We start from the raw sequence: 13188 nt of genomic DNA on the forward strand, positions 1-13188 counted from the left end.
AAAAATTAGAAAGAATTATCAGACGGCTCTTTCATTTTCTGATTTGTGCCACTCACCCCTGCAGCTGACAGTGTCGTTATTACTGTTCTGATTTCAGGATGTCGGAAGCCTATCCCTTGGTTCATCTTCTTCGTTCCCTACTAGAGTGGGTGACCTTGGCCTTCTCTAAATCTAGAAGTAGAGATCAATCTAGACACTATTTGGTCTTCATTTCCCTTCATAAGATAGGATTAAATTTTCTAGTGTTAAATCCATTACTTTCCTCAAAGAATTGCTTCAGTAGGGTCTGAGATGGAATCTGCTTAAGGGCTAGGACAGTGTCATGTGTTAAGTTTAAATGGGCGTTTTGCATTCAGTGCATCAAAATTCTAAACCATTTACATCTTGGGAGTTCCCTGGCAGTCCAGTGGTTACCACTCAGTGCTTTCATGGCTGGGGGCCTGGGTTAGATCCCTGATCGGGGAACTAAGATCCCATAAACCCCAGCACGGCCCAAAAGATAAAACATTTACATCTGTTTTGTAGTCATCTTTCTTGCCTTATAAAGGGTTTGTACATACTCTCCAAATAAGTTTTTTGGTCCTCTCGAATTCTTTTACATACATTGCTGATTTTTTAAAGTACTCAAAACAGAGATCAGGGAAATTCTAGTCTCTTAGTTCATTTTCTTCTATTGAGAAAAAAAAAAAAAAAAATAGCAGCTCACATTAAGCACAAACTATTTTTAAGCACAAACTATTTTGCAATCTCTTTCTTCTGAACTTCATTTTTATAATTTTCTCACCCAACTTCCAACTGCTTTGCGAAGATCATGCCTTTTTACTTCAGGTATCTAAAATGTCGTTATTTACTATATACTTGCCTTAGCACTGAACTTTGTGGTGACTTTGTTGAAAATCTTGCTGTAGTTTGACACAGCATTAACTACTGATTACTTATCTAGTACATGGGCGATAATATCCACCTTTCAAGAAAGGAAGATAGTTCAAACACCGAATTTGACAAAATTAGGAAATGGCAACATCAGTTCTAAGAACATAGGAAAAAATCTGAACAGAGAATTGACATTTCTGCCTGGTGTTAGTGTTCTTTAAAGACCACAGACAGCACACACAGTTGTAGGCGGAAACAATACATCTGCAGACACTGGCAGACAGCATTACCCGCCAAATTTGGCCACAGTTTCTTAAGATAAATAACTTTTCGGTGACGCGTAGGGCTGAAATTACATAAACAGCAGAAATTACTAAGACCTAAGCCTACGAGTTTTGTGGGTTTCAAGATTTCATGCAATCAATATTCTGACATCTGTAACACCATTTTGTTACTGATGCCAGGAACGTAAGAGATTAATAACATTGCTTGATGACTTATGTTCAGATTTTGAATAAACTAAGTTTAATTCTTTGGAATAACCATTCTTGAGCCACATTTTTATTTAGGTCATTAAGACAACCATAAGCATCTCCTTATAAGGAAAAGTTTCATTAAAAATGCTAGAGAGCTGCAGCCTGTTTTGAAAACCAATACTTGTAGCTTGTTGTATTAATAGTTATAAATGTCTAAGGCTTATTAAATGAAAACACCCATAACAGTTTTATCTCAAGAGTCTGAGCAATAAGAATTTTAAAAAGCTGACAATGAAAAATAGCTGAATATTCTGGGAGATTCCATAGTAATAGGAAATGGCATTAACTAGTTACCTTCTCAGTCTTTCCCTAGAAATGACTATTCTGCCTATTAATATCATCTTTTAGGGAGATATCTGTTGTTGTAAAATAGTGTTCAGAAGGCTGAAAAACCTGAAGAATATGAATAGGGAAGCGCCTTCCTAATTTTTAACTACAAAACACCAAAAATTGAGGCAACATTCTCTAGTGGGATTGAAATTCCCTGAGAACTAACTAACTTGTAACACTGGATATCTTTTAAAACACTAGCTCCTTTTACCTTCCCTTACATATCAACCAAATTCTATTCTTAAAGTCGAGTATTTCAACTTTTCTATTCAAAAGACATTAATGGAAAGTTGAAACCACAGCCCTGAATATTAAACTTTCTTAGAGAATGTCTCCTTACTTGCACGTTTGGTAAATTTTTCTTCCTGTTAATTTTCTGAGAATATGTTAACTTGATTGTGAGCCACATTTCTATAAAGAAATACATCTATCTTTCATATATTACTTGAGTCAGGTCAATGTTTGTTAACTTACTACCAACTATTTGTTGAACAGAGAGAATTCATCAGTCTCAGAAGGCAAATACTCCTAGTGGTCAATACTTTTTTAAAAAAGGGCATTTTTCAAATGAGTAGTCTGACATTGACATAAAAAATATAAAAGGATGACTTTATTAAACATACAAATTCAAGAACATTAAAGTTTTTTTTTTAAAAAGATTACAGCATGAGAAGCTAGCAGATCAATGGTAATGGTATATATATATATATATATATATATATATATATAATACTTGCCAAACGGAGTATAGATAAGACATACTAACTTCAGTGCTCAAAACAACAAAAAGAATGTTGTATCTACCTTAGCTGTACTATAACTCTATGACTACTAAGTGGGAAACTTCTCAGCAGACCCACACTCGCAGACTTATTTCCCATAGTAAATTTGATATGCTGTCATTGATATGTATATCATTTTGGAATGTCATAATACATAAACCTCTTAGTTCCTTTTCTGCATTGCCTACTTCTTTAGAACTCTTCCCAACCTACCCCAAGACTCTAGTAAGCATCCTTCTCTGAGCAGGACCAACTTGGTCAAAACAGGGTATAGAATGGCTCTAGCCAGAGGAAAAATCTCCAATAATATTCTCAATTCTGTGTTCACTTTTCCTTTTAGCAGCTACCTAATCATATCTAAGATGGTATGAAAAAACCATACACATTCAGAGAAAAAGAAAAGCATTTTGGACTATCAATCTTCACCATAGTCCTGCAGCTTCCCTTTATCAACCAGTGAACACACTATTTTAATTTCTCAACTGTGAACACAGGCAATATTTAACAAAGCACCCAGAAACTCTGTGGAAAGTATCATAAAATTTCCAAGGAGAATGTGTTAGGTGAGGGTAGAGAAGGCAGAAAAATCAAGAGAAACCATTAAGAAAAACATGGCAATTCACACAAAAAATGCTTTCACAAAATACTTTTAAAAAAATGAATAAATTAAATTCAATTTCAAGTAATATCCCCCCAATATTTTTTCATTGTTTTAGTGTTCATAAAAGGTATAATATATGCCTCTAGAAAAGGAAATTATCTTCTTTACCTACAGAATGGTTAGAGTACCAGGACCAGGTGGAGTTTTCCAAAAGTACAGATAGTTCAAAGAAACCAGTAAGCTAAGTCTTTTGACTCATTTAATCCCTGTCACAACCCTTAATTTTAAGACTCGTACCTTGAACCCCTATGTACTAGGCTAAGACTGCTCTTATTTCTGCATATGGCAGTGACAAGCAATTAGGGAAATGAAAGATCTGATTCTACTCGGGTAGATCTAACTCAAAGTTCATTTTGTTAGTCTAAGAACTATCCTAGTCATCTTAAATAATCTTAATCCATATTTTAGAATCTGCCAGGAGAGCAAATACTAAAATTTTTAAATAAATTATTCACCCTGCCCGGGTCTCCAATCAAGAATTTATGGCTATTACAAATAACTCTTTTTCACCTCACCTCATAATACACAACAGCAAACTTTAAAGAACAATAATCATAAGCTCATATCTTTGAAAAATGGATGCAACAAAGCTTCTTCTGCTGTTATTCTTGAAGCCGGATTTAGATCTAGGAGTTTATCAAGCAGGTCGTAAGCTGCATCAGGTACCTCATCCCAGCCTTCTAGATTGGTAGGAGACTCATCAAAATTACTCCCACAGCCACTACTGTCCCCTTTATACAATGAATTCCCTGAGTGTTGTGCTTTAGGTGTTTGTATGAGGTGAGCAGCTTTATGGTCCATCTTCTCTGAAAAAGTTGGGTCTTGAGAAGTGAGCTCTTGTATATCACTTGTTAATTTAGGAGTGTTAGAATTTACACCTCTGAGCTTCTCACAGAGTTTTCTCAAGTCCTGTGCTGGAACTTCTTTGCTACACAATATTGATTTGCCTAAAAGAGAAAAAATATACATATTTTATATTATTTGACTATATCAGAAGTCTCTCCCATGAGAAACATGCAAGTCCAACTGCATGCTTTTTGGATATATTTACACTGAATATGAGATAGAACATCACGTGCTATATTTAAGTTGTGTTTTACCTTACATAGTTGAAGGTCAAATCATAAAGTGAAAGATAGTAAGTAGAAAGCAGTGGCTTAATAAGGACACACTTGACTCTGTCAAAGTCTCCAGCTTCATTATATTCTTCTGTAATCTTTAATCAGCTGCAGCTCCCATTCCCTCTCCCTCTTCCAAGCTTCTACATGCCTCTGACTACATGGTTCCTGTCTTTGATTAGGATGCCCTGCACCTCCCCCTCAACTCCGTGCCCAGAATACTCCCACTTAGGGCACCACTCAGTTCAAGCGTTACCTCTAAGAGGCCTGACACTCACAGAGTTGATCATTCTAAGCTTCTGCTATATCCTGTGAAGGTTTCTATTATTACTTTTGCTGTTCTGTATTGTAACTGATAAAATATATGTCTGTCTCACCTGCTAGACTATGAGCCTTTGAAGATAGGGACTGTCTTTTTTATCTTCGAACCCCCAAAACCTAGACATCCATACTAGGTACATACTAGGTTCTCAATTAATGCCTGTTGGACTAGACAAAAAGGCATTATTCAGCTTCTCACATCTTTGTTCAAATATCACATCCTTATTACAGATGCTGTCCTTAACCAACCTATTCAAAATAGCTAAGCCTTCTTCACTCCCTTTCCCCTTTTATTTTTCTCAATACCACCCGTCTGTCTGACAGTATGTATTTATTTTTTCTCTCCCATTAGAATTTAAGCTCTATGAGAAGAGACGCAATAATAGTCTATCTAACCTAGTACACATATGGTCTCAATAAATGTTTTAAAATCAGTTAATAAACCAACCAGATCTTTGTTTTAAAAAATATAAATGTCTTTGAAACAATTCCCCAACAAAATTATTAGATATCGGCAAAAATAAGCTAGGCACACAAATAGGCAATAGTCTGTTACTTTTGCCGTATTATTTCCTTATTAAATAGAAATGGCTCTAAACAATGAGTTTGCATAGCACTTAGATTCCTTTCTGGGGTATGTGGATCGTTAACAAAACAATCTATCTCTGGGTGATAAAAAGTTACTTTTACATACACTCATCTCTGCTGGATAGGTGGACTAAGGTGGTGGGAAAAAAGGTGGTGGGGGGAAGCAGTGAGGGACAAAGGAAATAAACTACCCAAAACTAAGTTTGTGAGGGTAGAGCGTGTTAATCCTGTTTTACTTTTAAATCTATTTCATTATTCCTATTCTCTCTAAAAAATTATAGCCAGAGGAGAATAGCTCAAGGTTTTTCTTCTGAATTTATTTAATTCAACGAGTACTTAATGACAGTCTACAATGGGGCCAGGTCTAGGGGTTGAGGACAGAGGGGAAGGTTACACACAACACAAGAGAAGTAGAGAAGTGCTCCTGCTGTTCTGGTAAGTCTCTTTGGGTCATAAAGGGGAACAAGGTCATCGTTGTTGAAGTTCTGAATCCTTTTGTATTCAGCCCAAAGTTATAGTAAGATTTGACTGCAATACAGCTGACCCTTGAATATCAAGGGAGTCAGGAGGGCTGACCCCCACGCAGTCAAAAATCTACATATAAATTTATAGTCTGTCCTCCGTATCTGCAGTTCTGATATGTGAATTCAACCAACTGTGGATCGTGCAGTACTGTAGTACCTATTGAAAAATATCTGCAAATAAGTGGATCCAAGCAGTTCAAACCCACGTTTTTCAAGGGTCAGCTGTAACTACAGAAGTCATACTAATGAAACTAAGACAAGTGCTGTACAGCATTTTTAAAAATATGAGAACAAGCATTACAATGATAAATCTCTAAAAGCCCTTGCCTGCTATCATGATGCTTGCCCTACAGTGTTTTTTTGTTAGATGTTGCACTTCCATTTTTGGTCATTATTTACTATTACAAATGGGGGAGATTTGAGCTCTTCAACAAAATGTTTTAGCGTTTGATAAATTTCATGTTCATAAACTTCTTATGAAGTTATTCAATAGCAGATGATAGTTTTCCCCATCAGTTGAAAATAAACATTCTCATGTAAGAATACAATTTCCAAGGCTTTGCTTCATGGTTCCATTTCCCATGTGTGTATGTAATATCTCACCCTATCACCCTCAGATAAAATTTTCTTATTATAGTTTCAAGAAAGGTGCAAGTCGTAGACTGTGCTGCAGAACCACAATCACCACTAAGCCTTCCTGGTGGATCTGACCACAGCACTGGTGCCCAAGCGAGGGACAATCATTTTTGCAGTGATTCTTACTCAGAAATGTTCTTAGTCAAAATCACTTGTGTTTTCAAACTAACAAGTCTCAACGCTTTCTAGGTATCATACTTTTCTGAACCATATTTTCCAGGAATAGGTGTGGTGAGACAGGCATATGTATTTCTTGAAGTTCCTCAGATAATTCTGATATGCACCCCTGATTAAGACCCACTGATTTGGGGGCTGGGCAAGAGGCAGCCCAACGACTTTTGAGGTGGGTTGACTGAAATTTTGTCCCAAAGAAGTGTTCCATATTTTGGGGCAGCATGCTGACTCAATCACACCCACCCACTTTGGAAAGTATTAACTATAATTGTGCATGGAGAATAAATACAAGGTGGCCATTTGAATTCAAGTTGTTGGCAAGAGCAAGGCTGAGATAATTCTCAGGTGCCCTATGAGGTACACTGCATATCCCAGACTTGAAGTACAAGAAGTTGTGTAGCTAAGATGACTTCCCACGTCCAATAAATGCTTACAATATTACTCCATCAGTAAAGGTATTCTGTTCATTTCACTTCTCAGCTACTCTAACCCTAAGGAACCTGACAACAACATGCATCCTATTATGTCCCCTACTGCAGTCCTTACTACACTGTATTAGAATTAACTATTTACTTGTTAATACAGACTAAGAGTATTTAAGGCAGGCCCAAGAGCACCTGATGCTTAATAAATATACAATAAACAAATTAAAACATATTATGAAAAATATTTATGGAATAAAGTGAAACCATAACCACAGGGAGTTAAGATTTTATTCCTTATTCTTTTGTTTAAGATTATAAAGTTGAACTTTAAATATTGGAAAAGCGTAGTACTCTGCACTTGATAAGATAAACTGATTACATGTAGAGAAGAGAAGTGATAAATTATTTTCTTACACAATGCAATTAATTTTCAAGCAATTGAGAAACTTTGTATCTAATATCAGAGAACATTATGAATATGTTTATTTGTAAAGAGAATTTCATAATAATTTATTAAGTGATTTGTAGGAGATAATCAAAGGTATTTGTTTTGTTCTATAAAATTGCTTACCAAAAGTTTTAGCAGCCTGGATAGTTTCCCTGGATCCACGAATTGTCATAATTTGAGCCAAAGCGGTTAAATCATCACTTGCTTTATAAAATGGATATCGTCCACTAAGCAAAGAAAGGAATATAACACCTGCAGACCACATGTCAATTGCTGTAACAGAAAACAAAAAAAAATCCTCAATCTATAATTTTACTCCTACATCAGCAGTTCTCAACCTTTCCTGTATATTCAAATCCTCTTAAGAGCCTTAAAATAATTCTGATGCCCTGGCCAATCCCTTCAGAGGTTCTGATTTAATTGTTCTGGAGTAGGGCTCAGGCATCAGTATTTTTTTTTGAAGTTCCTCAGGTGCTTTTAATGATTTCAGGGTTAAGAATCCCTGGTTTAACATCCTTAATGCAAAATACAGTATTTTCTTTCTCGAGCAACATGAAAGTTGCTAAGTTTAAAAGGATATTTCATCACTAAGTAAATGCACATTTTATAACATCAAAATAAATCCAAAGTAGCTATGTAGGAAAAAATCTGGATGTACCCCAAGAGTTACACACCATAGTAATGAAAGTGTTTCACTTTAGCGAAAAGTATTAAACATTAGAAGCTCGTCTTCAGCAAGATGTTAACCCTAACTTTTGCTGTAGAAACTATTAATCTCTAGAACTCTGGCAGTTATGATTAAGACCAGCTCAGCCTCATGTGAAGAAACTCATTTTTTAAAAAAATGTTTAGGGGGACTTCCCTGGCTGTCCAGTGGTTAAGACTCTGCGCATCTACTGCAAGGGGCATGGGATCGATCCCTGGTCGGGGAACTAAGATCCCACATGCCGTGTGGCCAAAAAAAAAAGTGTTTAGGGACATCTTCTCTCCTAATGGCTGAACTCCCAGTATCATCAAGTTATTGGCTCTACTCCCTTGGCCACTGCGTCATCTGCCTTTCTTGGTTCCCTTTGTACCTCCGCCTGCTCCTTCAATGTTTTCTCCAAGCCTTAAGGGCTGAGGTTACCCAGAGTTCCGGCTTCTACCCTATATACTCTCCCTTATTGGCCCATACACTTCACAGCTTCAACTACCTTTTATATAGTAATGATGACAGTCAACTGTATTTCCAGTCCAGACTTCCCTGTGCTTCACTTACTTTTATCCTGTTGGACATCTCTATCTGGATGTTCCACATATATCGCAAACCAATTATGCCCCCAATCATCTTCATCTTTCCCTGTACACCAGTTACTTCTTCTCCCCTTGGTTACTGGTACCCATTCAAATCTCCCAATCTAGGAGTCTGATAAACATCCTGGATGCCTTTTCCCCACCACTTCATACCCAAATCCTACATCCAATTATCCATCAAGCTCTGCCTTTCCAATATTTCGCTTCTCTTTTCAAAGATTTTTTTGATGTGGACCATTTTTAAAGTTTTTATTGAATTTGTTACACTACTGCTTCTGTTCTATGTTCTGGTTTTTTGGCCGTGAGGCATGCGGGATCCTAGCTCCCTGACCAGGGATCGAACCTGCACACCCTGCACTGGAAGGTGAAGTCTTAACCACTGGACCGCCAGGAAGTCCCCAATTCTTCACTTTTCTGTTCATTTGTATTATTACTGCCCTCGTTCAGGTTTTCATCATCTCTCACCTGGACCTGGTCCCCTCTGTACACCTGCCAGAATGACCCATCTAGAATACAATTATTACCATCCCTTTTCCTTGAATAACTTTCCAAAACCTACAGGATACAGTCCAAGCCATATAACAACTGTGATCCGACACTCCTTGACTTTCATCATACATTCCAGCAACACTAAACTTTTATTGATTCCTGTATGACCATGCTATTTCTTGAGTTCCTCTGCTCATGCAAACCCCTCACTCCAATTTACATTCTCTTTTCAGATGTTCTATCTTCCATGAACTTCCTTCCATAATCCCTTCAGATAAGGTTAGATACCCTTAAAATACTCTGTATAAAGTTTTATAACCATACTTAACAGATTATTTTATATTTGCAAGTGTGTCCTGACCAGAGTGTAAGCAGAGAATTTCATTCATTTTTTATATCATTAGCAAGCACAGAATAAACATAGAAAAAATGAATACATTTCTGTAAGGTCCATAATCCAAGTGAATAGCAGGGTTCATCTATTCAATAAGATGTTCCATGACAACTCTTTCAGGCTGTAGACTTTTTTCTTTTTCAAAAATCTCTTTAATGCTATTATATTGTTTTCACAACAAAAAATTTTAATCAAACACACAATCATATGCGTATCACAGAAGAATTTTGAGGTATTAGACAAACACAAAATGTTTCAAGTCTTAAGTTAGCAAATACTACTAAACACAATTCTTCCCCCCACAAAGGTGATGTTAAAATTATTCCTGGTAAAATCATCTTGTAAATAGATAAGCAAAATGCAATCTATCGGGTAAAAAAAAAAAAAAGGAAACACTAGGATTAGGAGCTTTCACAAATAGCACTATCTCAAAAATGGGAATGCCACACTGCTAGAACCACTTACATAACTTAGTTAAAAGCAGCAGAGCTCAAATTTAATCATAAGTAGACAAAAATCATAAAATAAAATACACCCACGGCAACCAATTTAACTGGGTTCTGTATTTCTAGTGCAACATACCTGTAGTTTGGTTGGGGCACTTTGTCAAGACCTCTGGTGCTCTGAATCCTGGTGTACCTGCCCTAGGTGCAACCTGTTGCTGCCTTATGATGATGAAATAAGATTTTTCTAGTTATGTAAAGTTTAATTATTTAAGACCAAAAGAAACATTTATCAATTTAGTTCACAGTAAATTCTACCTTGATATCTATATAAATATAAGTTATTACAAAGCAAATGATAATCCAGTGTGATGAAAATCCTGGATTTTGTTTCTATAGGTCTCTCCCCCCACACCAGTTCCCAGGCCTTATTCCAGAAGGGTTTTAAGGTAACTTCCAGGCATAAAAAGAGGTAGTACATGGTAAGAACCATAACAGAAAAATAGAATACAATGGGAACTCTGAGGTATAAAAATTTATTTCTGTTTGGAGTGATTAATTTCTGAGATACCTGTTCACTTATATACTTGCGTTAATCAGGAAAGGCTCATGAAAGCTTATAAAAGTCGAAGGGAAGAAAGAAATTTATGTGGCAAACAGTTGAAGGTGGGAGTGAGAGAAGAGTTCTAGTATTTGGTTCAGGTTATTCTACACAGGCAGGAATAAAGAAAGAAAACAAGATTAAATCAGCAAGTAAAACATGCAATTCTGAAGTTTCATTAAGAGCTATCCCTACCCCTACCAAAATTATTTGCATGTAAAAGCAAAGAGCATTTGCATGTCAATGGAACAAATATGACAATACTTGTCCTTTGCTCTTCAAGGTACCAATCTGCATTAGTGCCTATGCAGTTCACAGAACTGCATTGTTCCCTTTCACTCACTCAAATCAACTGTCCACCAAAATCAATGCAATTTCTCATCTTGTCTGGCAGCATGCTGGTGATTTTATAGCACCATCAAAACACATTACCTTGAAAGGCAAATACTGCAAACTTTATCTGTTGCATAACAGTCACAGGTCAGGCTAGCTGGGCAAGAACTGGCAGTTTTCCTCATCACACCACTATTCATAACTTTTGTAGAAACAGCCTTCTTTTTTGTTGCTAATTTTCTAGAGAGTAAATCCACAGTCTTTGACTGCTTCATAAGCTGTAAAAGAAAAGTCATATTCTCTATTTTCATGGCATTTAACATGATGCCTTTGAGATGCTAGTAGAGCAAAAAGCAATAGGGGAAGCGTAACTTTCAAAACTGCTGAATGTGCTGTTGGATTGTAAATAAACACTCATCTATCAAAATATTTAAGGTCTCTTTAGGTTACTGTGTTGAATAAACATATTAAAAATTTACTAACCATTCCTAGTTTGGTGAATATTTGTATTACCTTCATTAGAACTTTTCCTGAAATGTTACAAAACAGTTACATTCTAGTGTCTAACTGCATTTCAGAACTGTAAACTGCACAATTACATTGGCTAAAATTAGTTTTAATTTGTTCCTCATGCTATCTAGCTGCTACAGGATATCATAAGTCAATTTAAAACCACTTAACATTGATGATAATTTTGTAAATTTTACAAACATCTTTACGCTATCAACTGTGTGTCAGAAATGTGTTAGCTGTTGGGAGCTCACGTTCCAGCCAATGAGAGAAAAGGCCTTAACGTTCTAAGTGTTCCTTTAGAGAAAGAGCAACAATAGTCAGCTAATCAAAAATGACGAAAAATTCCAAAAGAAAAGTTCAGAACTGGAGAAAATGAAAGCATTGACTAAATGCTCAAAGCAGTAATACCTTCTGCTAAAGCAAAACTCTTAAAAACTTACTGATAATAAAAGCTAGCCATTCCCCAAATTCTCTCCAGTGTACGACTGACTGATGATTGCACTATTAAGCTACATTACTTACTTTCACTGCAGGGCTCTCATGTGAAATGGAGCTGTGTATATTGAAATTTCTTTCTCCAAAAACAGAGCGCTGGACAGAAAGGCCTACAGATCCCTCCTACAATACCAACAAAAACAAGGAAAATAAGGATTATATCTCTAACACTTTCTGCCAGCTGTACTCTGCCATAGTTTTGAAAGAGTTAAGTGACATAAAACAAAAACAGCTGCATCCAAGTCATTCTCAGGCACCAAAACACTTCTGTGAAAGGAGAAAACAGTCTAGACAGAACTCTTAACCCCCATACAATGTTATCACAGTCCACAAATATAAATAACTAAAAAATTCTAAAACCACCTGCATGGATGTTACATTTTGCTGTGCAGCTAAAATGGAGATAGACACTTCAGAATTTTTCCCCTATAACTAATGCTTTCTTTTAAAAAGGATAATTAATATGAACTTTATAACATGCAGGGAAAATTTATTATTTTCCATTTTTGTTATATAATGCAATTATAATGACAAAGACATTATAAATCTACCAAGCAAAATTTTCAGTTCTGAAATCAAAACAATCCATTGTAAATCTTAGTGAAATCTAATCAACTGAATATATAACACGTGTAAACAACATTTTTTTTTGTTGCAAGTGTTATCCTAGAATTGTAACTACCTCTGTTGAATGGAGTACATGTCTAGAACCATATTAGTACTTAAGAAATAAAAGAGGTAGAACCTTTCCATCTTTTCCTTGTTTAATCTGAATTTGTGCATCTGGGTAGGGCCTTTTAAGAGAAGCTTTTGTGGTAGGCTGCTGATCCAGCTCCTTAGGTGCTGCTGGGCCACTCAATGAAATTTTGTTTCCGGTGATTACATAGGATTTATTTTGTGAACAGCTTTCCTGCTGAGCTTCAGACTGGACAAATTTGAGAAGCTCTATTTTAGTATCATGGGTTCCTTGGGCCAAACCAAAGTCTACCAAGGCATACCTATGAAACAAAAATAAGCACTTTTACTTCTCTGTAACAAAGCTTAGTTAATATCATAATATGCTCAAACCATATTCACACAGAAACTGTATTCTGTGGGGGATAAATTAAGGATTTATAACATTCTTGAAAAAAGAAGAGTAAGTTTTACAGACAAGGTAAGGATTTAATAGCTAACTACTGAAAATTAAGGAAAGATGTATCCCACACAAG

The 13188-nt window shown here is 36.1% G+C and overlaps 1 protein-coding gene across 3 annotated transcripts in view; it reads right to left on the minus strand.

The window, feature by feature from the left end:
- Nucleotides 1–2327: 2327 nt before the first annotated feature.
- CDC7 (cell division cycle 7) overlaps nt 2328–13188 on the minus strand; it is a 30486-nt gene continuing 19625 nt past the window's right edge. For all 3 annotated transcript variants that reach the window (XM_082423000.1, XM_082423001.1, XM_082423002.1), the window contains exons 7-12: nt 12723–12975; nt 12005–12100; nt 11069–11247; nt 10175–10257; nt 7540–7689; nt 2328–4129 (exon numbers count right to left, since the gene is read on the minus strand). In XM_082423000.1, the coding sequence (XP_082279126.1) occupies nt 3735–4129; nt 7540–7689; nt 10175–10257; nt 11069–11247; nt 12005–12100; nt 12723–12975 (1156 nt within the window). In that variant the 3' untranslated portion in view covers nt 2328–3734. The remainder of the gene's footprint in view (nt 4130–7539; nt 7690–10174; nt 10258–11068; nt 11248–12004; nt 12101–12722; nt 12976–13188) is intronic.

The sequence above is a fragment of the Balaenoptera physalus genome (assembly GCF_965194825.1).
Source record: "Balaenoptera physalus genome assembly, chromosome: 1".
NCBI classification, from domain to species: Eukaryota; Metazoa; Chordata; class Mammalia; order Artiodactyla; family Balaenopteridae; genus Balaenoptera; species Balaenoptera physalus.